We start from the raw sequence: 26,904 nt of genomic DNA on the forward strand, positions 1-26,904 counted from the left end.
ATAGGATGAGTATGGCAGGAGAAAATTTAATCTATTAGCTTCTATTTTCTTATGAGGTTATACATATGTGCATTGAGGATCACCTGATAATCCTGTTAACATGTGGCTGACATTTAAAAAATGAAGGGCTAATATCATTAAAACAATGGTTCATAAGTTTTATGTATTGAATATGAATTATGGTCATTTTTCTTAAGATCTTCCTGACTTTTTTTTCTCACAATTTCATCTTTTGGCGGCATAGACTAATTGAGAGGATTATTATTTTTTAAATACCAATTTATTTTTCCTTTTAAAAATATTTTATTTTTTTCCTAATTACATGTAAAAACCATTTTTAACATTCATTTAAAATTGTTTGAGTTCCAAATTCTCTTTCTCCATCCCTCTTCTCCCCCCTCATTGAGAAGGCAAGCAATTTGGCATGGGTTATACATATTCAGTCATGCAAAATTTATTTCCATATTAGTCATGTGGTGAAAGAAAACTTAGACCCTTGCACCCCCAAAAAAGGCAAGAAAAATAAAATAAAAAGTATACCTCATTCTGCATTCAGTTGACAGGATTATTGTAACTAGAAGGAAATCATAGCTGAATAATTTGTTGTTTCTAAAGAGAAAACTCACTCTAGCAGAGAAAATACTGAAATTCCAATTGAAATTAAGTGATATATAAATGTGTATTATACACACTCACATGTATTTTATTGTGTAGAACATTTAATCTTACCATAGGAATAGTAAAGGCAAATGGCAATACAAAATAAAACATCTACCAATTGGTAATATTCCTACAATTTTAAGCAGATCTCCTTATATGTCCAAACATAGGATTAATCCAAATCTGAGACTTCCAGGAATTGTATAATCGAATGTTTTCATTCCCTTCATCATTCAATGGGATATATTGTCTAAAGTTCAAGTCCTTAAAAAAAGGATGTTTTCCCTTTTTGATTTTCTTAAATGCAAATCCAAAATATGACACACCATGTAGAGAAACAGAAAGCCTGTCCTACTGTTCCATGCCTTTCATGATTCTTTCCTAGCCTGACCTTATTTATAAGAAGGATAAAAGATAAAATTAACTCACGTAAAATTCTGTTTTGGACCTTTTGGCCATTGTACATAGCAAAGTGTTCGACCCGGCATCACTTTTGTTTTGGAGTACAGACACTGGGGAAAAGCAAGAAGGAAAGCCAGAATCCAAATGCTTCCAATGATGACTTTAGTAGCAGTTGCAGATAATCTGGGTTTCAGAGGATGTATAATGGCCATGTACCTGTTTTGAACAACCCAAATTCTTGTTAGGAGAATGCTTTTCATATAGAAAAAGTTCAAAGTTCAATGACTAAGTTTCTCCCTGTGCTGAAAAGCAAAATGAAGATGGGTAAACATATTTTTTAAATATTTATTTTATTCTGAACTTGAGAAATAATACAAGCATTTCCATAACATAGTAGCATGGGGAAAAAAAGATGATTACACATGAAACTGCAAATCTATTATGTACAACTTGCTATTCCTTTAAAATATATAATAAAGTTATCATGTAATATTCTTTTCCCTCCTTTTTTTCTCCCTCCTCCCCAGATGGCTACTATTAGACACAAATATGTATACATATGTAAAACCATTCTTCTATTTATCAGTTCTTTCTCTGGATGCAGGTAGCATCTTCCTTCCTATGTCCTTTGTAGTTAATTTGGTGATTTATGATAGTAAAAATGACTTAGTCACTCAAAGTTGTTCTTAAAAAATACTGCTATTACTGTATACAATGTTCTCTTGGTTCTACTCATCCTGCTCTTCATTATTTCATGCAAGTGGATCTGTGTTTTTCTAAGATCATTGAGCTCATCATTTCTGATAGCACAGTAGTATTCCATCACAATCACATACCACAACTTGTTCAGCCATTCCCAAATTGACTGGCATCTCCTCAATGTCCAGTTCTTTGCCACCACAAACAGAGCTGTTATCAATATGTTGGGACATATAGATTTTTTTTAAATGTTATATTCCAAGAGCAATTCCATATAGCATATGTTGTTGAAATAATGTGGATGGCATCTATTCACTATATAAATAAAAGATCCTCAATTTTGACAACAGAGAACTAAGGGAGAACAGAGTATGGTAAGGATCCAAATTTGTACCACAAACTATGCAGAATATTCCTGAGTAAAACATGGCTTCCTTTCTAGTATGAATTGTTTCTTGAACCTGGATATGTACTCATATTCTTGATACTCTTATAATCAGGTTGAATATAAGAACCCATTCTTTAGATACTGGATCAAAATAGTAAGGACATCACAGAATTACAGAATTTTAGGGTTGGAAGGGATCTCAAGTGGTTATCTTGTCCAAAAAAGAGCCCACTACAACCTACCTCACTAATGGTCATCCAACATAGACTGAAGACCTTCAATGAAAGAGATCTCATTACTTCTAAAGTTAGCCCATTCTCCTGTTGGATAGGTCTAATTATTACTAAAATTTTGTCAACATCAAACCCAAGTTTGCCTCTTTCATCTTTCAACTACTCTGCCCTCTGGGCACAAATAGAACAAGACTGAATTCAAATATTTGAATAAATAAATTCAAATACTTGAAGATAGTAATCATGTCCTCCAAGACTTTTCTCTAAGCTAAACATGTGCCTTTCTTTCTTCATATGGTGTCAACTTGAAGCTCTTCATTATTCTGGATTTTCTCTAGTTTATCAATATTCTTTGTAAAATGTGATTCCCTAAATCGAACAAAAAACTCTAGGTATGAACAGGACAGAAAGAGCAGTATCCTCATCTCCTCATCTCTAAAAGCTGTGCTCTTTTTTATTCAGCTGGAATTATATTAACTTGTTTTAGCTAACATATCCTATTGTTGATTCATGTTGAAACTGCAATCCACTAAAACCCCTATATCTTTAAAGACAAATTACTGTCTAACCATTTTGTACTTGGGAAGTTGATATTTTAAACCTTAAGTGTAAAAATGCTTATTTATTACTACTCAGTTTCATTTTTTTTAGATTTAGTCGAATGTTCTAACCTGTTTGCACCTCTACTTTACCATTCAGTGGGTGAGCTAGACCTCCCAGTTTTGTGTCACTTGAAAATTTTATTCGCTTGCGTCAGTATGCCTTCATTTAAGTCAATGAAAATACTGAACAGCTCCAGGCCAAGCACAGATATATGGGGGCTCTTTCCTATTTAGTTCCTTCTAAGTTGACATCAAACCCTCAATGACTATTCTTTGAGTTAGGACATTCAACCAAGGAAGGGGAAAAGGGAGGGAACAGGTATTTGTTAAACACTTACTATGTGTCAGGCACTGTGCTAAGTGTTTTACATATATTATTTCATTTGATCCTCACAGAAACCCTGGGAGGTAGATGTTATTTTGATCTTCATTTTAGGTTGAGGAAACTGAGGCAGAAGTTGTGACTTACCACAGGTCACTCAGCTAATACGTGTCTCAGGTCAGATTTGAACTCATCTTTCTGACTCTGGGCCCAGGGCTCTATCCACTGTGTCACCTAGGTGCCTCTGAATTCATTTAATTACAGTATTGTCTAGCCCACCTCACTCCACCTTTTCCACAATGCTAGCATGTGAGATTTATTGAGTTATTTGTTTAAGTCTAGGCAAACTATATTTACCAATTCTTTTGAGCAACCAATTTAGAAAACTGTCAAAAAAGAACTTAAGGTTAGTTTGGCATGACCTGTTGTTATTGAAGTCTCCTCATCATCACTATTTTCTTTTCTAGACATCCACTAAATCTCAGTTAAGCTTGATAATTTTCAAATCTCTATGTTTTTTCCTTTTTTGAAAATTGGGACATTTGCCCTTCTTCAGTCATGTGGTATTTCTCCCAATCTCCATGATCTTTCAAATATCCTTGACAGTGGCTCAGCAATCATGAATGATAGGTCTTTCAGTATCAAATGGAGTTAGGCACTTTCTTACTCTTTCCTTACTTATACTGTATATCAATTCTCTATTAGCTATTTTTGCTCTGTCCTTTCCAATCCAAAGGAAATTTTCTTTGCCTGAGAAACAAGCAAATTAACAATTGAACAGATCTGCCTTTACAAAATGTTAGTTATCACTGTCTTGTACACCCTGGGCAATGGTCCTCTTCTCTCTCTGATTCTCTTTTCTCCCAAATTACTTAAAAATATATTTTTGTTTTCTTTGACAGCTCAAATACATTTTAAGCTTTCACATCCCTGACATGATTCTTACAGTATTGTGCTATACTTGTAGAAAGACAAAACTGAAACAGAAAGGAAAGAGGGATCAAGTATAGGGGATAATGAATAATTGAAATGGTTAAGATTATGTGGGTCTTGTCCTTTCTTTCAACTTCTGCACATAGCTTTTAAAAATATAAATTAGTTGGTGAGTCTTCTGTGCATACACATTGGTCTTTTCAAGAGAGTTCTTTTTTCCCCTCATCTCATAAGAAATATTTCCTATTGTATCTTCACAGTTTTTTTTGGGGGGGGGAGTGAGGCAATCAGAGTTAAGTAACTTGTTCAGGGTCACACAGCTAGTAAGTATCAAGTGTCTGAGGCCGGATTTGAACTCAGTCCTCTTGACTCCAGGGCTGGAGCTCTATCCACTGCACCACCTAGCTGCCCCGTGTATCTTCACAATTTCATCCTTGAGAGTTTCCCAGACAGACTTCTGTAGAATTTTGGCCCAAAGGATTCTACCTATCCTTCCTTCAATCCTTTTAATCTACTCCCTCAAACTCCAGATTGCATATTTTAGAGATTATGTTTATCTTTCCTCTCCTTTCCCGTCATAAACTTTAAGATGTAGTGGTAATTTCCCATCAGAGTTCCCTGTAATTTCTACCCCAGTTAATGCCATTGGTAACAATCTGATCCTGTGCCTAATTTCCCCTTTTGGGCAGCTAGATTTAATAGAGTGCTGGACTTAGAGTCAGAAGAACCAGAGTCCAATTCCTGCCTCACATACTTAGTAGCTGTGTGACCCTAGACAAGTCATTTAATCTCTATGGTTCTTCATTGCCTCATCAGTAGAATGAGGGAGTTGTTCCCTCCTAGCTCTAAATTTATGATTCTATTATTTTACAACATCTCTCATGATTCTTCCAGTTTTTGAAGAATAAAATTATCATTAAGATATATCAGGATTATTCTTTAAGCTAGAGAAAGCTCAAGCAGATGTCTAGATGATGAAAGTCACTCAGCACTACTAGGTCATGTCTCTGACAATGCCTAAATCAAGAAGTGTTTCCACTTACTTTATTCTTTTTAAAACAAGTGTAAAACTTCAGAACATCCTTTGACTCTTCCTTCATTCATCTCCTACATTCATTCAGTTTAAAAATCTTACATTTCTATTTTCACAATATATCTTTCTATGTTCCTTCTTTTCTACCTCCACTGCAAACATCTCAGTTTGGGCTCTCTTCACCTCTCTACTTGATTATTAGAATAGTACTTTTAAAAATGTAAATGAAATGTTAAAATTTCTTTCTAAACAACCTGATAACATGATAGAGTATTAGTTGATGATCGAAGTGATGAAGTTCCTTACTGGAGTTTTCATAAACAGACTATAAGAAAGTGTAAAGCAATTACTTCACTTGACAACATACTGAAGAAGTTTCCTAAATGGTCTGATAATATAATAGAACTTCCTCAGTCAACCTGAGGGCATTGGCCATTGATGGAGCACAGTGATTGGTTGGCTAAAGGATCAATTATGCCCTCAATAGCCTCTCACTAACAGAGAAAAGTTGAAGAAGTCCCCTTTTCACATTTTTCCTTCTACATCTTGGAGAGTACTTTTTCACTTAATATGTACAAAATGTTGATAATACCTATTTCTGTAATAGCAAAGAACTGAAAACTTAGGGAATATCCATCAAAAGTGGAATGGCTGAAGGCATTGTGGCATATGAACATAATGGACTATTAAGAAATCATGAAAAAAGATGGTTTCAGAGAAAACTGGGAAGACATTTATGAACTGATGCAGAGTGAAGTAAGCAGAGCCTGGAGAATGATTTATTCAATGACATTGTAAAGAAAAACTTTGAAAGAGTTAGAAATGCTGATCACTAACTATCATCCCTAAGATAAATAATGAAGCATGCTAACTACTTTCTGACTGAGTAGTGATGGACTCACTATGCTGAACGAGGTATATGTTTTTATACACAATATGGGAATTTGTTTTGCTTGTCCATGCATATATACTTTAGGGTTATTATTTTTCTTTTTTCATTAGGGGTATAGCAAATAAATTAAAGAAAATAGGCAGAAGGATATGTAAATAGGACAGCATTAAATTTACATAATGAACCAATTATGTACATAAAAGCAAGAGGTACTTAAGAGATATTAATGGTTTCACGTGCAATCCTTTACTTTGTACATGGAGATACTCATCTGGTCTTGGTAAAGTTCAGAAGAAGAAAAATGAAAATTTAAGAACATACAAAATATATATAGTACGTGTATATATGCCTATGTGTATATATATATATATATATATATATAAACTATTTTCTCTTTCTGGTTTTGAAGAATATGTCATCTATAGTAGATTAACTGAATTATTGTTTCAAAAGTCAAACACCATGAGATAATTTCAGCAAAAAAATTCCTAGGGTTGTAACAGCAAATGCTAGGGCTATGTTTTTATGGTTTTTTTTTTGGAGTGATAAATTTGGAAATATTTTGGAGTTGATAATAACATGGGATTGTTGATCTATATTGTATAGCATTGTATAACATTTTTAAATTAATGACCAGTAACATCATTTTATTATGTTGATATAACCCCAAAACACCTATGAATCTTTTGAATTATCTATCCTACTTTATTTCTAAAAGGAATTTTTTTGTTATATTTGTATGAATTCTGGGTTTGTGTGCATTAGAAACTTTATTTCTAGATATTTCTGCATTTTGTGATCAATTTGAATGGATTTCTCTTCTGTCATTTCCTTTTTTAAAAAAGATTTTGTGGATTTATCTTGTATCTTTCTACTTCATTGATATTACAAATCATCTTTATTAGTTTCTATGCTGATTCTTTGTGGTTTTCTAAGTATTCATTATGTCACCTATAAAGAGTTACAATTTTGGCCTCTTCTTTGTCTGTATTTATACTTTTTCTTTAATTTTTACCTTATATTGTTATGACAAGCATTTTCAGAACTATATCAAATAATGTTGCAAAAAATTTTCATCCTTGCTTTAACCATATATATAATAGGAAAGAAAAGTATTTATTCATTGCAAATAATGTGGTCTTGTGATTTTTGGTATATTTTTTCACATTAAAGTCAGCTTCTATGCTTTTCGTGGTTTTAAATATAAATGAGGTGTTTTTTTTTTACAACTTTGTCAAAGACTTTTTTGGCACTAACTGACATAATCATATGTGTTTTTATAGTTTATGTGATGAATTATTCTAATTGTTTCTATTCTAATGAATCCATGGTAGAAAGCCAACATGGTCATCATGAATAATATCTGATGTGTATTGCTGTAATCTCTTTTCTACAACTTTATTTTAGATTTTCATCAGTAATAATTAAAAAGATTCTTCTGTAGTTCTTTTTTCTCTGCTTTATCCCTCTCTTTATGTGGACCATATTTCATTTTTTTATTTTTTTAGGCAATTGATGTTAAGTGACTTGCATAGGGTCACACAGCTAGTAAGTGTTAAGTGTTTGGTCTGAGGCTGGATTTGAACTCAGGTCCTCCTGACTCCAAGGCTAGTGCTCTATCCACTGTGCCACCTAGCTGCCTCTGGACCATATTTTAATCATAAAGGGATGGTAGAGTAGTGTCTTCCTTCTCAATTATTATAAACAGTTATTGTAATATAATCCTTACCTCAGTGCAGATCTCCCCTCTGCCCTAGACACATTACCATGTTGACTTGTTGGAATAGGAATGTCTGCCTATAGATGGGCAGGCATTACTCAAAGATCTCCAAGTTCCTGTGGATTTTCACCTTGAAGGGACTTTGGCAGAGAAATGGTAGTCTTATGGAGAAACAAAGAACTTAAATGCAGGTGCCTTAGTACAGTGACTGCTGATCAAAATGGAGCATCTTCTGGATTGTTTGAGCATGGGCAGCTCAGTAATGACTGGCAAACATTGCTTTTCTGGAAGCCATGAGTGTGGAACAGTGGAAATCGACATGGATCATCTCATTCAAAGCAACCTCTATTTTTTCCCTATCTAGGGCTTAGAGTAGCATAGGTTTTACTTGTTTTTTAAATATTTAAATAAAATTCACTTGTAAGTCTCCCTGGACCAGATAAGTTTCTGTCTTATATTCATTTTTAATTTTCTGAAGTTGATCTCTCTCAATGTATAACTTTATATATTATATGTAACACATATAATATATATTAATTTTAATATATTATGTACATGTAATCTACATGTTTATGTTGTTGTTTATTTATGTATTTTTTTGAGACTGGGTCCCCCCATCTCTCCCAGGATGAAAGTGCAGGGACTACTCACAAGGTCCTGTGATCAGCACTGATCTGCTGCTGAGCACAGAAGCTATAACTTGTTCCATTTTTTTTCCCAGCGTTTTTTCATCTCTCTTTAGGAAGTCTAGTGGACCTACACTCCCTGTAGATTCACCATAAGCAGCCAGGTTGAGTAATGGATGGAGCACTGGGCCTGGAGGCAAGAAGACTTGAATTCATATCTGGCCTCAGATACTTACTAGCTATGTGATTCTGGGCAAGTCATTTAACCTCTGTCTGCTTCAGTTTCCTCAGCTATAAAGGGGGGATAATGATAGCACTAACCTCCCAGGGTTATTGTGTGGATGCAAAGAGATAATATTTGTAAAGTGCTTAGCACAGAGCTTGGTATATAGTAGATATTTAATAAATGCTTATTCTTATTCCCTTCCCATATTGACACTAGACTTAGGGTGGAGACCCAATCAGCCCTGGACTTAAGACTCCAGAGCTCAAGCAATCCACCAGCCTCAGCCTCCATGGGGATTATAGGCCTGAACCAACACAATGGGTTTAAACAATCTTTAACTAGACCATTCCCAATTCAAAGGGAGTTCCTCACTCTCCAAACAAATGCTGCCAGAAGTCATTGTTCATTTTTTTTCATGGAGATAGATTATAAAGTTAAAACTCATCTTTGCTGTATCCATACAGAAGCTTAATTTTCTTTTAACTTATTCCCCTCCTTGACCTCCTTGAAAGTTACTTTTAGTTTCCCTATAAGACATTATAATGTCTTTTTAAAAAATGTGTTTTTGAGGGGCAGTTAGGTTTTGTAGTGGATAGAGCCCTTTCCTGGACACTGGACCAGAGTTCAAATCCAGCTTCAGACACTTATTTGCTGTATGACCTTGGGCAAGTCACTTAATCTCTGTCTGCCTCAGTTTCCTCATCTGTAAAAATGAAGATGATAATAGCATCTACCTCACAGGCTGTGAGGATCAAATTACAAAATAATTGTAAAGCACTTAGCCACAGTGCCTGGTACATATTAAGTACTGTATAAATCTTAATCATTATTATTATTATTAACTATTATCTCCTATCTCTCTGAACCTTCTTTGCTTTTCTGGGTCATTGTGCTTGGTAATTTTTGCCATCTTCCTCTCTTGCTACCATTATTAAGTCAACTTCAGCTCACTCGATGCATTTACTTTTTATATCTCTGGGCACCCTGTAGGTGAGATAACTGTAATATGCTTTTCTTTGGCTGCTTGTCATTTCTTCTCTGAAGTCATGATGCATTTGCAGACTCTTGCTTGGTAGGGCTAACCAGGCAGAGCACATTTGTCTGTATTATATGGACCTGTCTGTTTTCCCATTTGCTTCTGGCTCCTGTACAAAATGTTTTAATCTCTGCAGCTCAATGTAGAATGAAGCCTGGTGATTTCCCTTCTTATCATAAAGATTAGTGGTTGCTACTATGCTGCTCATGGCCCATGTAATTTAAATTCATCAGATGTGACATGAAGAATTTTTTTTTGTCTTTCATTTAACAACTGAAAATAATAAACTGCCTTTTTCCATCTCCTAGAACAAAAAAAGTTGTCTGTGTTTTTCAGACCTCGTGATCTCCAAACTATGATGAATCAATTAACTTTTTAAACCATGAGTTGAACCCAAATATTGTTTTTGACCTTCAATCAGAACCAAACTTTTGTTTGTTAAAAAAAAACTAAACTAAACCTTATGAAATGGTTCAAATCCAAACCAGATTTAGATATTTTCTAAAATTACTGAATCTAAGCAAAGAAGGGACATCAAATAACCACCAAATAGAAATGGAATAAAATTGATCCCTCTTTATTAATTTTAACCAAATCTCTTTTTTTTTTCAGGAGTGTAAAAATAGTAATCCTATTTGAAGATGACATCAAATTCTAGTAAAATTACAGCAGAAGCTGAATATGCCCTTGTAGTTTACTGTAATGAAATTAATTTGCACAAGAACTTTAAATTAAGCCACGAAGCTGAAAACAGTAGCAACCTCAAAGAAGAAATATAAATCCTTCCTTAAATTGTAATTAACAATAGTAATCACAAGTAACTTTGTAAAAATGCCAATAACTTATCATCTTCTGATTTAAATAATTTCTCCTTCCCAATTTTAGGCTTGGAGGTAGAGCTGACTAAAAAATATTCATAAGCAGCCTGCCTACTGCTTTTAGCATTTCAGCAGTCTTAAAAAAGTGAAATCAGAAGCTAGCTGGCTTAACACTGATGAGACATTATGAAACAATAAATGACTTTTTTGCAGCCATATTGGCTCTGTTGCTGACAGTGAATAATCTTGTTCTAGCTACAATTTACCATAATTTGATTTCTAGCATATCTGGAGAAAAAGATCCTATCATTCCCACCTCCTTTCCCTTCATTTTCACTGCCTCCCCACCCCCATCCACCCTTCATATTTTGATCACATATTAAAATTGACTTGAAAGCTGGCTTTGCTATGAGAATATGGACAGTCTGAGTTCATGGCACTTTAAATTTTGATCAAAAGTACTCTGGGTTGAATGGATGTTAAGTCAAATCTGATTTTCCCCTCAAAACCCCTACTATAACATGTGTATGTGGAGAGGTTGTCCTGTAAGAGAATGGTCTCCTGGAGGCTAAGAGCTCAAGACTCTTGGCAGAGATAACCTTGTGCAGGGTTTGGTGGGGTGGGGGAGTGGGCATGACAGTAGGACCATTTAAGACCAAAACTTGGCAGGTAAGGGCAATATTATGTACCTGAAACCTGAGGACATTGGGATGCACGTTGAGCAGGAGGTGGTATAAGGTGTTTTGTTTCTATTTGTTTGTTTTCACTGGGCCCATGATTTTATTGGTATGAGCAGCTCCAAGTGATGGACTCCCTTTACCCATGCAGATCAATATCCATTCTGCAAGCTTAGAGAGTTACCTGGTACTCAGGAAAATTGAGTGACTTTCTGGAAGTCATATTGCCAGTATGTGTCACAGCGACATCAGCCATCTAGCCGTTCATTGCACATTCCATTTCCCAATCCATGACTTTTTACTGTCCCCCATACCTGGAATGCTCACCTGACTCACCTCTGCCCTCACTGTTTCCTTCAAGCCTCAGCTAAAACCCTACCATCGGTAGGAGGCTTTTTGTGGTCGTCTCCACCATAGTGCCTTCTCTCTGAAATTACCTCCCAGGTACACAGTATTTATCTTATATGGGTGTAATTGTTTGTACGTCATCTCCTCCGTTAGAATGTAAGCCCCTTGAGGGCAGGGGATGATTTCATTTTTTTGTTTGTGTATGTGTGTCCTTAGTCCTTAAATACAGCATCTCAAATATATTAAATACCTAATAAATGCTTTTTGACTACTGATTGATTCTCAGAGGCAGGATTGGAACCCAGATCTTTCTGACTCTGAGGCTACATCTCCATCCACTATACAACCTGCCATTGTTGTTCAATCTTTTTTCAGTTGTGTCTGAGTCTGCATGACCCCATTTGGGGTTTTCTTGGCAAAGATACTAAAGTGGTTTGCCATTTCTTTTTCCTGCTCATTTTACAGATGAGGAAACTGAGGCAAATGGGATTAAGTGACTTGCCCAGAGTCATATAGCTAGTAAGTGTCTGAGGCCAGATTTGAACTCAGGAAGAGGAGTGTCTGACTCCAGGCCCAGCAAGCACTCTATGCATGATGGCGCCGCCTAGCTGCCCATCAAGCTGCATTATATTTGAAATTGATATGTTTCTATGACTCCAAACTGCTCTCAATCTAGAACCAAGATGAAAAAGCAAGACAGATGCCTCTATTTAGTCTTTTCTCTGTGTATTCTGCATAGCATCTAGGTTTAAAGGCCATACTTTTCCATATATTGAACTTATGGATGGAGCAACCTGTACGGCCAAGGTACCTCCAAATTAATGGTTACAAAGATGTTTTTGTTTGTTTGTTTGTTTGTTTACCTTCCTAACTGGTGTACTCGGCTTGTTAGTAGCAGGACTATGCCAGAGACAAGAAATACTTTTATAATTAGCTCTCTGCAACCTTGATGATCCTAGAAGTAATTTGAACATCACTCCTCATAAAAGACATCTATATCTTAATTAATACAGAGTTTTTAAGATTTTGTCCACCAATACTTAAAGTAATTCAAAACTGCTAAGATAATATGGGCCTCATGCTCATTCGTACTAGGAGGGAGATTTTTCTTTACACATTACAACCTGAGCAAGCATGAAATGTCTTTCAAGAAAAGAATGTAGTTATCTTTGCTACTTGAGATGTAATCAGACGTGAGCTATGATTATACCTAATCTAATTACTTTGAGGAGGTGGAATCATATTTCTGGGAAAAGGCAGACACAGGATAAGACCGGTGTCACAGTTCCTCAGAGGCACATGCTGGAAGGAGTGACTATAGGCATGGTACCTTTTCAATTGTACTTTGCCAGCCTGAAAGTTCTGATATTTGCATATAGTCATTTGTTTTCTGTGTTAGTTGGTTTTGTTGAACTGTTTAAAAAATCTTTTTCTTTTAAAATCTTTGTTACAAGGAAAAGCTTACTTGGAAGGGGATTGGTGTAAGGAAAGAAAAAAACCAAGTGTCCTGGATGACAGGCCAATAGGCATGTTCAAAGGTGTCCATGGGGTGGCATGGCAGGTGAGTAAGTCATGCAAAGACTAGTCAAGTCCATCATGACTTTCCTAAAGTGACATCAAAACCTCCAATTAGATTACTGTCAGCCCTTCAGTCTTGAAGGCCATGCCACTTTAAAAAAATACCATTGATGCCTTTTTGTCTTTCATATCACAGTCATTTTCTGATACACCCCCACTCCCAGTACTAACTCTCCTTTGTAACAACAACCAAAACACTAGCAAAAACAACCAAGAAAAGGAACACACATGTACCTGATAGGATAGGCATCATTTCACACTTGTTGTCCCTTATCTCTCTACCAAGAGGAGCAAAGTGTGCTTCATCTTTTCCTCTTTAGGACAATGATTTGTCATTGGGGATTAATCTGTCATTGGCTGCCTTTTTATGGTATTTTAATTTATATCACCACAGTCATTGTATATTTGGATCTCTAAGTCCTGCTTACTTTACTCTGCATCAACTCATAAGTCTCCTCATATTTCTTAAATTCCTCATCCCATCTAGCTGTTTATGTGGACCATCTTGCCATCTGCCTTGTTGTTGCTCCACTAAAATATTACTCTCTGCTTAGAAACCATGCCACCAATCCCTATGGGAATTAATCCACCCAGTTTTGGAGCTGTCTTGAGTCTGATGTAACTGGATAATCTACCAAATCTAGTCCCAAACCAAACCATGTTTCATATCCCATCTAGTCATTCACTTATGGTTTCTTGCTAGTATCCCTGCTCTGCTGCCATGCACACACACATACACACACACACGCACACACACATATATACACACATACATGTATATATATATGTGTGTATATATACACACACACATACACACATACATATACATACATACATATATATATACATTATATATATATATATATATAAAATTAACATTATCATTGCATCTGGAATGGACATAGAAAACTTAGTTAGCTGACCTGTGGATCCAACTAATCAATCCCTGTGACTCACTACTTACCTACATATCCGTCTTTCTATCTATCTATCTATCTATCTATCTATCTATCTATCTATCTATCTATCTATCTATCTATCTTATCTCCACCTTTATAATGTAATCTCTCATAGGGCAAATATGGTCTCACTTCTGCATTTGTATCCCTAATGCTTTGCAATGTATTTATGACATTATATTGTATTCACTTAATAAATGCTTTTTCATTTATTCATTGTTACTTCTTATGGCTCAATAATATTCATGATATTTATACACTACAGTTTTTTAAATCATTCCTAACTAATAGGCAACCACTTTCCCCAAAAATATTATAATTTTTTGCTACCACAATAAAAAGAAACCTTGCTATATTACAGAGGTTACAACAGCTAGAGAGGTTGTTGGTTAATGAGTTTGGGATGTCTGACTGAGTCTGTGTAGCAGCAGAATTATTAAGCTACAGGAGAACATGACAAAATAAATATATCATAAAGTGCTCATCTTCTGGATTTCACAATAATGGATTGGCTGTCTGGTTGCTGCTGCTCAGAAAGTAGATGACACAAGTCTAATCTGCTGAAAGAGAGTGTCCAGAAAAATCAACTGTTGATTAGGAAGTAGATTTGGACTCAACATAAGGGGAAAAAACTGCTAAAAATTAGAGCTAAATATTTAAAGATTTAGAGTCTAAACATTTAATGAGCAATCTTTGCAGGTAGTGTTTCTTGTAATTGAAAGTCTTCAAATAGATAGATGGATCGATGACCCATCTATCCTATATTTGGAGACTTTGAGTTATAAGAAATTCATTTGCAGATGAATCAGAAACTAGATATATTGATTTTTTTGTATTGATTATACTGTCTGGAGGTAATATAGGATAATGGGCTCCTTCCAATGTCTTTAAGCTTCAAATGCTGCCTTAAAATGACAGAATTTTAATAGTTTGAAGGAACATCAGACATCATCCACAGTAGATGTTTTTTTCTGTGACACTTTTGTCTTACCTTTTCCCAGTCCAATGAAAGCTACGAACCCTTTCTCAGAGTGATGTTTGTTGCTACATTAATAATCAAAGGAAATGATAAATTTTACTTAGAGGTTAATGAAAATAAGAATGTATTTTTTTCCCATCCAAATTCATGGACCCTTTGAAATCTACCCATAGATACTCAAGGAGTCCTTGGATACCAGGTTAAGAATCCTTGATCTAGACCAACCCATATCCAGATTCTAATTGGCATCTACAATTAAGTTTCTTATAATTGGAAGTCTCCAAATGGAGGGTGGATGGGTAAGTTACTCATCCCTTCATTTGGAGACTTCAAATTACAAAGAACTCACTATCTGCAAAAGTTACTCATTCCATTTTAGACAGCTCTAATTTTTAGCAGTTTTTTTTTATACCTTCTGTTTAACCAAAATCTATTTCCTTATAACTTCTAGCCATTGGTCCTCATTTTGTCCTTTCAGGTTGATTGGAAAATAATAATGGCTTTTCCTCATGAAAACATTTCAGATATTTGAAGGTGGTTATCATGTCTTTACTAAGTCTTTTCTTTAGATGATAAATATTGGTAGTTTCTTCATCTGCTCTACCCATAACAGGATTCCCAGTCCCTTCAAGCTTTAGCTACCTACTATCTAAAATGTAGCACCTGGAATTGAAGAGAGCCATTCAAGATGTCATCTGAGTAAGTCAGAATATGGAGGAATTATCACCTTCATTGCTCTAGACACTGTGATTCTCTTAGAGCAACCAAGCATCTTTTGCTACTATATCCTGTTGCTATCTCAGATTGTGGCCCAGTGTCTACTTTTTTTTTTAATAAATCAAGCTTTTTTTTTTTTTTACTATATCTCCACAACTTGTACTTGTGCAATGAGCTGGAGCACAAAGTCAAATGTGCTAGCCAAGTTCTTGGGAATAAATTCATATGTCATTTCTATCGAACATCAGGTCTTGAGAGATGGTGTGTGTTCGTGAATTGTCATAATGTTCAATGGGCATTGAATAATCTAGACAGCATAACCTGGTATTTATAGTGTACACAGATGAGGTTGTATGACACTCTTAAATCCAACTTGTTAAAGATCAACACCTAGTTCACCTGGTCCAGCAGGTTGGGTGTTAAGATCATAAGGTATGGAAGTTGAATTGATGGTGTTGGTAACCCTGTAATAATGATAATGATAATAATAAAAATAATAATAAGCATTTATGTAGACCTTTTAGTTTTACAAAGCACTTTACATATATTGAGACAGCTAAGTGGTGCTCTGGATAGAACATTGGACCTGGAGTCAGGAAGACCTATGTTCAAATTCAGTTTCTGCACTTGCTAAGTGTATGACCCTGGGAAAATCTCTTAACCTCTGTCTACCTCAGTTTTCTCAAATGCAAAGTGGGGATAATAATAGCACCTATTCGCCAAGTTTGTTATGAGGATTAAATGTCATATTTGTAAAGTGCTTAGAATAGTGCTTAGCATACAATGAATGCTTAATAAATGCTTATTCCATTCCATGCCATACCATATTTCTCACTCTCTGGCCATGATGGAACTTAAATAACCCATTCTTTTAGACAAATATACTGTTACCCTCAGAGGTATAGTAGAGAATCAGACAAAGCTCTTATAAAGGTTCTTTTCCAGATGTTTTGGAGAGTCCCTGTTAGTCAATGTGCCAAGTACCTTTGGCCAGGTTTGTTGTTGTTCAGTTGTTTCAGTCATTCCTGACTCTTTGTGATCCCATTTGGGGTTTTCTTGGCAAAGATACTAAAATGGTTTGCTATCTTCTTCTCCAGCTCATTTTACAGATGAGGAAACTGAGGTAAACAAGGTAAAGTGACTTACCTAGGGTCACATAGCTAGTAAGTGTCTGAGGTCAGACACTTGAACTCAGGAAAATGAGTCTTTCTGACTCCAGGTTCTGTACTCCATCCACCATGCCCCATTGGTTAGGTTTAGGCATTGTGTTAAGGAGATAATAGAGTGCATCACATCTGCTTCCATTATGATGATCCATACTGGAAGTGTTGGTATGAAGTTGGAGGGTACTAATATCTCAGGCTTCAAGGTGGCTGATACAGAAGATTGGAATGGAGAGCACACTTGATTTTGAGTCAGAGGACCTACATTTAATTGTGTCGTAGCTCTTACTAGAAAATTTTAGCAAATCACTTAACCTGTCTGGGTTTGATTTACATTATCTAGTAAATGAAAAGGATGTATCTTTAAGGTCCCTTGCAAATCTCAAGTTGATGAATCTTTGATACTATTAGAGGGACTGGCTATGCTGATAGCAAAATGTGACATTACTATTGCTCAGTCCCTGATCATGTTCAGGTTATGAAGAGTCATCTACTTGACCCTCTGGGTGACAGGTAACTATGAGGGCAAGATGAATTCCAGGGTCAGGAATTCACAGTCCTTTGCCACACAAGTGTGCAGAAGTCTGGTCTTAAACCAGGATTACTAATCCAGGCTGCAGGGACATCTATCATTATTTCTACTACAACTAGTAATCAGTGGAGTAATACGGGTATCCACTCTCACTGGCCATGTCCATCAAGTGCTCTGAAATTTCTGAGTCTGTAAGGGCCTGAATCTGATCGTCTGAGAGTTCCTGCACAATAAGCACGAAAATGTGGGCTGTTGAACTGATTGAATGAATGATCCAGCTGCTTGGATCTGAGCTGGTAAATCTGCTTGACTGGGAGGATGATGGTATCCTGTACAGCAAGGGTTCTTAACCTATTTTTGTGTCACAGACCCCTTAGGCAAGTTTTTGTTGTTGTTGCTGCATTTCTAGATATCCTGACCCCTTAGCACAATACCTAGAATATAGCAGATGATTAATAAATGCTGATCGACTCCCTGGATACCTTTGCAGAATAATGTTTTTAAATAATTGAACAAAATGCTAAATTTAACCCCCCCATTTCATTTAGACAGTGAAAATAAAGATGTAATTGTTTTTTCATTCAAGTTCTTTGACTCCCTGAAATATGGACCCCTTGGGGGGGGATGGTGTCTATGAATCCTAGATTAAGAACCCCTGTCCTATTATAATAGGGAAATTAAAAAGAGATCTGGGTTTGGGTAGGGTTGGGGGAGGGAAGATAATGAATTCTGTTTTGGACATGTTGAGTTTGAGATGGGACATTCAGTTCGAAATACAAAATAGAGAGTCGGTGATGCAGGACTGGAGTACAAGGGAAAGACTTAATCCATGACAATTGATGGAATCATCAAGAGAATGAGTACAGAGAGAAAAGATAACAAAGGACATAGATTTTGGGGGATGCCTAGTTAGTAGGCACATCATGGATGAAGATCCAACAAAGGAGACTTAAAAGGAGCAGTCAGACAAACAGGAGGAAAACCAAGAGAAAGTAGTGTCAGGAAAATACAGAGAGTAGAGAGCATTCAGGAGGGGAAGGTGATCAACAATGTCAAAAGTTCAGAGAGGTTGAGAAGAATGCAGATTGAGAAAATAACATTGGATTTGGAAATTAACAGATCATTAGTTGGAATATGACCGTTCCGTAAGAAATGGTGAATATGATAAATACAGGGAAACATAGGAGGACTTGCATGAACTAATGTAAAGTGAAGTAAGAAGAGTCAGGAAAACAATATACATAATCACTACAACAACGTAAATTAAAAAAAAAAAAAACTATCCCAAAACGATTAAAAAGTAATGTTGCAAAATTTAAAAAATTAACAAGCATGGCCCCAAAGAAGAGATATAAGAAGATAACCTTTCCTCACTCCTTTGCAGAGCTGTGGGGTCCATGGATGTGCAGTATGGCATATGCTGTTAGATTTTTTTTTCAACATACTGATTGGTTTTGCTAATTTTTTTCCTTTTCTTTTTCTTCAAAAAAAAATTCTTTGATACATATGAAGGCTGTTTGGGAATGAGACAAACCCAGGAAAATGTAGTCAATATAAAAACAAAAAATATTAACACAATTTTTTCAAAGAGATCAATGGTAACTCTGGAAAGACCAGTTTTAGTTGAGTGAGGGAGTCCGAAACCAGATCACAGAGGGTTTAGAAGTGAATTAGAGAAGAAATGGAGGCCACAAGATCCTAAATATGATCTAACTAACATAGAGTACAGTGGACATGAAGCTTCTTAAGCCAAAGATTGCTTTTTGGGTTTTAGCAACTTCACTCCATTGCCGTTTCACATAGAACATGTGGTCAACAAAAACTTTTGGCCAAAATTGTTTCTACTATGGAAAAACTACAAATATAGCTAAAGTCAATTCTGTATACAATCCATATGGAACCATATAAAGCAAGTAGGGAAAACTTGATTTTGTATTGAATAGGCAAAGGAGTCTATGGTTCTATTCTCCCAGTCAAACAATTCTAGCATAATTAAAGTTAAAGCCCACTAAGTTATAGACAGAATGGTGTACTGAAACTCTGCTGCAAGTCTGCTGATGAGGCACAGTTATAATTCCACTGTCCACTTCCTGAATAGGCCTTCCTGATAGATTTTTAAAGATCCTTCTGTTGTTACTGATCCATATTCCTTGACCCCATCACTGCACTTACAACATGACAGCTACCAGAGCTGGACCTTTGTCTGAAAACACCTTATAAACCAAGGCCCCCAACATTCTTCTGGGTGTCAGCTGCTCCTCAGGACCACCACCCTTCATGCTACCCAGGGGTCAGGGAGGATGCATGTGATTCTACCCCTGACACAATCACTCTTCATTTGTCTATACCCTTCTATCCTGGGCTTGGCACACATCCTAGTGTGGCTGCATGTCATTCACCTGAACTCTTTCCTAAATTTGCACGATATACTTCATCAACCAAGTACGATGAAGCATAAAGATTATCTAGTAACCACTTGCTTTGTTCTACATTTACCTAAAAGCTAAACATGATTTTTATAGTTTTGATGACATTTATCTGAATATAGTCTTACTTGTTTAATCAATCAAGTATTTTTTAAATGTTTACTATATTTCAGGCCCTCTGTTAGATAACACAGCTACAAGCCCAAAGAGTGAAACAATCCTTACTCACAATAAGCTTACATTGTAATAGGGGAGATAACAAGTAAATTTGAAATATATATATGTATATATATATATATATATATATATATATACATATATGTATACACACACACATATATACAACATAAAGTTAAAATATTATATATAATATGTAGTAAAATCTAAGTGTGTGATAATTGAATTACCATGTTAATGCTGCCTTAATTTCTTCTGGGTTGCTTTAGTTTTTAGCTTTCTGAATAACCTTAGTTCTTGCTCTCTTTGATTCTCCTATCTCATATTCTTCTCTTCTTTTTCCTACTTTTCATTTTGGAGGAACATGATATCTCCACAACTCCCCCTCAGTTATTCCTATTAAAGATCCTTCCTATTCTCCCTAAGGTCAATCTGTTTGGATGAATGACAAATCCCAATGAAATTTTTGAAAGCCTACCTTTAAACCAAATTATTTTGCAAGACAGTTAAACATAAGCTAAACAATATTAAATCATTATATGGCACAAATAAAAATTAGATAAATATAAAACATTTTTCACCATTTTTAAGATGAGTGTATAAGAAGCACTCAAATGAAGATGTTAAATTTGTTAAATTTATACTTTTCCCAGAAATGATGCCCTGTGCTGAAGAAAACATTAATCTTTCATTAGAAAATGGACTCATGTGAAGGGAATATACTTAAAAATCAACTGATGACTTCAGAAGTTTGAGGAGTGTATAAATATCTGACAGTAGAATTACAATAATGTACTGTATTATATGCATTATCATATTTAACAGCATCAAGATTTTAAAATGGGAAATAGAACAAAGAGTATGTGAAAGCACATCAATTCTGAGCTATTGCGCACCTCATCTGTTCCATTCACTTTGAAATCTTTTGTGCATATAGTGCACATTACTGATGTATTAAAAAAAAAACTGGTAGAACAGCAGCCAAAATATTGTAATGTCCAACTCTTAGGGATTTTATTTTAAAAATTTTCTTGATGGCTTTCATTTTTACATCATCTTCATTTCCAAATGTATCTATCACCATTCTGCCCTCTTTGGTCATTTCATACAACAAAGAACAAATAAGTGAGAGGAAAAAAAATGCATTTTACCAAAACCAACCATATTAACCTAACTGATGGTTTATGCAATGTGCCTCCTCCATAGTCTCTCTCTTCTTCAAAGAAGGGAGGAAGATGCACACACACACATACACACACACACACACACACACACACACACACACACACACACACTCAGGCCCTGAAGCTGCATCTTTCCCAATGCTCTGCCTCCAGTAGTACTTCATCAATGGTTCTTGTATTAAACTGATGATGTTAGCAATTGGCAAGTGACATACATTGAATTACTGCAAAGACATGCATATAAAATTCCTTAAATGTAAAATTATACATGAGGTATAGAAATGCTCAGTCTGAATTCTTGATAGTAAGTAACAGAATAATATAATAATAGGAAAAGGCATGAGGGAAATCAAGATCTACATATGGGAAGGAGCATGGAACAGTCAAAAAAACATGATATGGGTTTAAGTCCCCTCTGATGCTTACTACCCTATGCGTGACCTCGGATGAATCATTTAATATCCCTAGCCTTGGTTTCCCCAAGCATTAAGAAGGACCAGAATCGAAGAATACCTCAAAAGACCAAGGTGTGTCAATTGACGCAGTGCATTTGCACATCCCAAAGATACTAGGAATACAATTTTTATTTCAAAGTAAAATCATACCATCTGCTTGTAATAGTTTGTATTGAAAGTACGTTTGCACAAATAGAAATTACAATAAAATTATAATTTTTTAAAATAAATTCTTGTACCAGTTGATGCATTTGATGAACTTGGTCTTTCCAATGATGGGGGAGGAGGGTTTAGACTAGATGACTTCTGTTGTCCCTTTTAGTTCTAGATTTATTATTCTAAACACATTTGTTGTCATTCATTCAGTCTTGTCTGACTCTTGGCGACCTCATGGACCACAGCATGCCAGACCCTTCTATCCTCTACTATTTCTCAAAGTCTGTCCAAATTCATGCTTGTCGTTTCCATGATGTTATCTGCCCATCTCATCCTCTGCCATCCTCTTTTCCTTTTGCCTTCAATGTTTCCCAACATCAAAGTTTTTTCCAGTGAGTTCTATCTTCTCATTATGTGGCCAAATTACTTAAGCTTCAACTTCAGTATTTGACTTTCCAGTGAATGGTCTGAATTAATTTCTTTAAGTATTGACTGATTTGATATCCTTGCTCTCCAAGGGACTCTCAAAAGTCTTCTAAAGCACCACAATTCAAAAGCATCATTTTTGCATCAGGTCCAACTCTCAGACTCATACATTGCTACCAGAAAAACCATAGCTTTGACTATACAGACCTTTGTCAATAAGGTGATGTCCTTTTCAGTATGCTATCTAGATTTGTCATACATTTCCTTTCAAGGATCTTCTAATTTCATGCATTTACTTAAATGTCTTTGTGATTTTTCTTTTCATTGTTTCCTTTATAAGAGGGTAGTGATGATGGTGGTGGTGGAGTTTGTTCAAGCATGGCCCCCAGTGATTGAGGCAAGATGATTGGTGGCTGAAGAGTCAAGCAGTCCTGACTATTTCTTGGAAGGGCCACGTCTTCCTGCCATGGTTTATTAAGATGTTCAGCCTTCTACAGTTATGATTTAGTGGGCTTTGCTCAACCTGGCTATGTCCTGATGGCAGTACATATACATGTATCGGTGGTTCCTAACCTTGTTTTTTGTCATGGATCTCTTTTGGCAATATGGTGACATTCATGGACTCATTTTCAAAATTATGCCTTTAAATGAATAAAATAAAAGACATAGGATTATAGTGAAATCAATATAATTATAAAAATATTTTTTAAAGTTCATGGATGCTGGATTAATAATCTCTGCAGTGAGGAAGTTCCACAAAGCTAGTGGACATTGTAGGAATTTAACTGGAGGGAGGGAAGAGTTGAGAGGTCAGCTCAGAGACTAATTCTAAGTTATGCAGACCCAGTTTCATCAGATGGATACTAGGGCTAATGCAGCATACAGCTTTTGGTGACAAAAGCAATTTCAGGGAGGCACGACCTAGCTCCTCTGACCTAGTAACATCCTCATCTCAGCTGCCATTATGGGACCTTGGAACAAAACTCACTTTAGGGGACAGAAGGAGGGAAGTGAAGGCAGCTGCTGTTGTGTCTAATTTTGTATCGTGTCTCCTTGATTTCTTTGTCCTTTTGACGATTCTCAGTAAATGTAAAATTAGCTTTATTATGCTCTGAAAGAGTGGCTTATTCTGAGTTGAACACAGAAATTGAGGTCCTCGGGGTTAATTGATCTTCTTTTCTTTGGATTTGCAAACCAAATTACAGCAAAGGAGATCTTACCCTGCCCCTCTACTTGGAAGCAGAAAAAATGGTGACTTGCAAGAGAAGTATATGGTCAGAAGTAACCTTGGCTTCTCCAGATAGCCTGAGGAGAGCCTTTAAGGACCTCAAGAAAGAAAGGCAAAGCACTTAGTGCTAACTATGTGCCCAGCACTATTTTAAGCACTGGAGATATAAAGAGCCAAGATAGTTTCTCCTCTGAAGGAGTTTACATTCTAGTTTTTTATTTTTTTATTTTTTGGCAAGGCAATTGGGGTTAAGTGACTTGCCCAGGATCACACAGCTAGTAAGTGTCTATGTCAAGTGTCTGGTCTGAGAATGGATTTGAAGTGAGGTCCTCCTAACTCCAGGGCCAGTGATCTATCCACTGTGCCACCTAGCTGCCCCAGGAGCTTACATTCTGATTTTGTTGTTGTCAGTTGTGTCTGATTCTACATGACCCCTTTTGGCATTTTCTTGGCAAAGATACTGGTATGGTTTGCCAATTCCTTCTCTGGCTTATTTTATAGATGAGAAAACTGAGGCAAACAAGGTTAAGTGACTTGTCCAGGGTCACACATTAAGTGTTTGAGGCTGGATTTGAACTCAGGTCTTCCTGACTCCAGGTCAAGTGTTTTACCCACTGTGCCACCTAGCTGCCCTACATTCTGATAGAGGAAGACAAAATACAAAAAAGAAGTGGAAAGCAGAGGGGAGGGGAGGGGAGGGTAGAAGAGAAAGAAGATATTCACACAGAAGCAAGGTTGCTGGTAAAGAGGTGGAGCAAACCAGAGAGTGAGTTGGAACTGAAACAAGCAGCATTGCTGGGGCACTTCAAGATATGTAAGTGGAGGCAGGGACTCCCCCATCAGTGATCTGGCCTCGGGCTGGAGTCATCCTTAGATGGGCAACCAGACCTTATTCTATCTTTCTGTTTGCTTTTCTGAGTAGTCAGACACTACAGTTCTTGAAAATGGACACTTCCAGCTTTGGAGGTTACCTCTTGGGAAATGTGATGACTCCCAACAGCCTCTACACCTTGCCAAACGAAGACACTCCAGGGAAGCTCAAATTCTCTGAGTTACCCTGCCACAGTAAGACCAGCCTTAAAGCCCAAGCCCCTTTCTCAAGGAGGGATGTTGGAAAATCAAGTAGCCTCCAGTTCTTCAGGCATCTTTCCTCTCCCATTAGCACAAATCATCAGTCCCTGGGTCCAGGCTCCTTACACCCTTTGCCTAATGCCTGAGACTGCTAGACCCAAATAAGAACCCTAAAAAAACCCCATCAGACTTTATTCATTTGGGGAGGGTGTCTCCTTCCCTCTGAGACCCCAGTAGAATGCCATTTTCATCTTCCTGACTCTCCTTCATGTTGTGAGAATCTCCCCTCAATGAACATGGTTTGTTTAGCTGTCTTGTGGTGAGCTCCATGTTTCCTGATACTTGGCTTTTAGTATTCTACACTTTCCTAAGTCTGTGCTAAGACAGCATACCCTGAATTCCAAAGTTCCTTAGTTCAAACTCTCATGGGTCAGTGGGAATTCTCCCAGTGGGAGAATTTCTCAACAACATGTCCCTTGGAGAAGAAAGAGAATTATCCTATAGTTAAAGGATTAAAGCCTGACTACAGGGAGTCTAGGGATTTGGACCTTACCTCACTGTTCTTAGGGTGAGTTGCTCAGACAGACTATGGCCAGTGTGAATGGATTCATCTTTCAGGAGGAGACTAATAATCCTCTGTTGGGTATTCAAAGACCTTCATTACCTACCTGCCTTCACCTTTCCAGTCTTCTTATACCTAACATCCCACCCTTCCCCACACACTCTGATCCAGTGACACAGGCCTCTTTGCTGTTGTTCCTTAAATAAGACTCTCCATGCATTTTCACTGACTGTCCCTCATGCCTGGAATACTCTCCCTCCTCATTTCTGCCTCCTGGCTTCCCTGGATTCTTTTAAGTTCCACTAAAATCCCATCTTCTACAGAAAGGTACACTGAACAACCCAGACAGCATAATCCTTCTTATTCAAGACCTTCCCTTCCTTGATCATTTCCAATTTATCCTGTATATATACAGGCTTGTCTGTATTTTGTCTCCTCCATTAGGTCGTAAACTCCTCCAGGGAAGAGACTGTCTTTTACCTTTTTGTTTCTCTAGAGCTAAGCACAGTGCGAGCAGCAGTAGGTGCTCAATAAATGTTCATTGACTGACTAATGGACTATTTGAGTGCTTCTGTAGATAGGCTCCCATGAGTCCTTTGCATGTTTTATATTTACAGTGGTGAGAAAAATGCTGTTCGTTACTTGATGCTGTGAACATGGGCTCTACAATACTTGTACTAACCCATTTAATATGCCAGAGCTTCCCTTTTTCACAGGGGAGTCAGACAACAGACTAGCACAACCAGTCAATAAGAAGGACATCTGATGCCCAAGGCTGCTTGACATAGTAACAATCCTTTGCAGTGAAACCCAGCTGGAAGCTCATACCAGTTTTGAAGTAGACCCTGAGCCATTTAGTGGTGTATGGAACTTCAAGAGACATCCCTATTTTCAAAGACTTTCCTGTCTATAGATTAGGAGACTATAGATACATCCTGTTTACACACATACACACACACACACATATATATCTATATATCTATATATCTATATACACATATATGTTTGTTTCCAAATATATATTTGGAAACAAACATCTCCAGAGATTCCTCTAACTGGTTATGGAGCTCTTGGAATACCCTGTTTTTGGAGACATACTTATCAAGCCTTGAACTATGGACTGTTTATCACCAAAAATGCCTTCTGATTTGTATATCAAAAGGTCTCAACTCTGATACCTGGAATTCCTCATTTCCCTTGTTTCCTGGGACTTTCATCCTAGCATCTGCCCAAATTCCCTCCTTTTCTCTTTTTTTTTTTTTCAAAAATTGTATGAACATCTCACTCTTTCTAGCTGGGATTTGAACATGTCAGAACAGACATTATTCCAGCTTATAAACTTTTCCTTCTCAGGCAATAAAAAGCATTTCTAATCTGTGTAACCTGTATTTGGACTCTGGTTCACTCCAGATTCTCCTTTTTGGGTCTGGAGTTTCTTCTATTTAACAGTTCACAGGAGTTTTTCTTTAACAATAACCATAATGCATGCCTTGAAGTAGTTGGGAAGCCTGTTACCCACATCTGGGGAAACCTAGATTAAACATAAGCTTTATTCATATTTGTCTTAGATCAAAGGTGAGGAACCTGTGGCCTTGAGGCCACATGTGGCCCTCTAGGTCCTCAAGTGTGGCCCTTTGTAAAACTTGGACACAGTCAAAAGGATGTACCCTAGGACC

General features: G+C 36.6%; 1 protein-coding gene across 1 annotated transcript in view; it reads right to left on the bottom strand.

Moving 5' to 3' along the window:
* TACR3 (tachykinin receptor 3) overlaps positions 1-26,904 on the bottom strand; it is a 102,882-nt gene that overhangs the window by 53,226 nt on the left and 22,752 nt on the right. Inside the window, exon 2 of the mRNA XM_027837622.1 lies at positions 1,090-1,278. Within this exon, the coding sequence (XP_027693423.1) occupies positions 1,090-1,278 (189 nt within the window). The remainder of the gene's footprint in view (positions 1-1,089; positions 1,279-26,904) is intronic.

This window comes from Vombatus ursinus, unplaced genomic scaffold (genome assembly GCF_900497805.2).
Source record: "Vombatus ursinus unplaced genomic scaffold, bare-nosed wombat genome assembly UNPS02014821.1, whole genome shotgun sequence".
Taxonomy (NCBI): Eukaryota; Metazoa; Chordata; class Mammalia; order Diprotodontia; family Vombatidae; genus Vombatus; species Vombatus ursinus.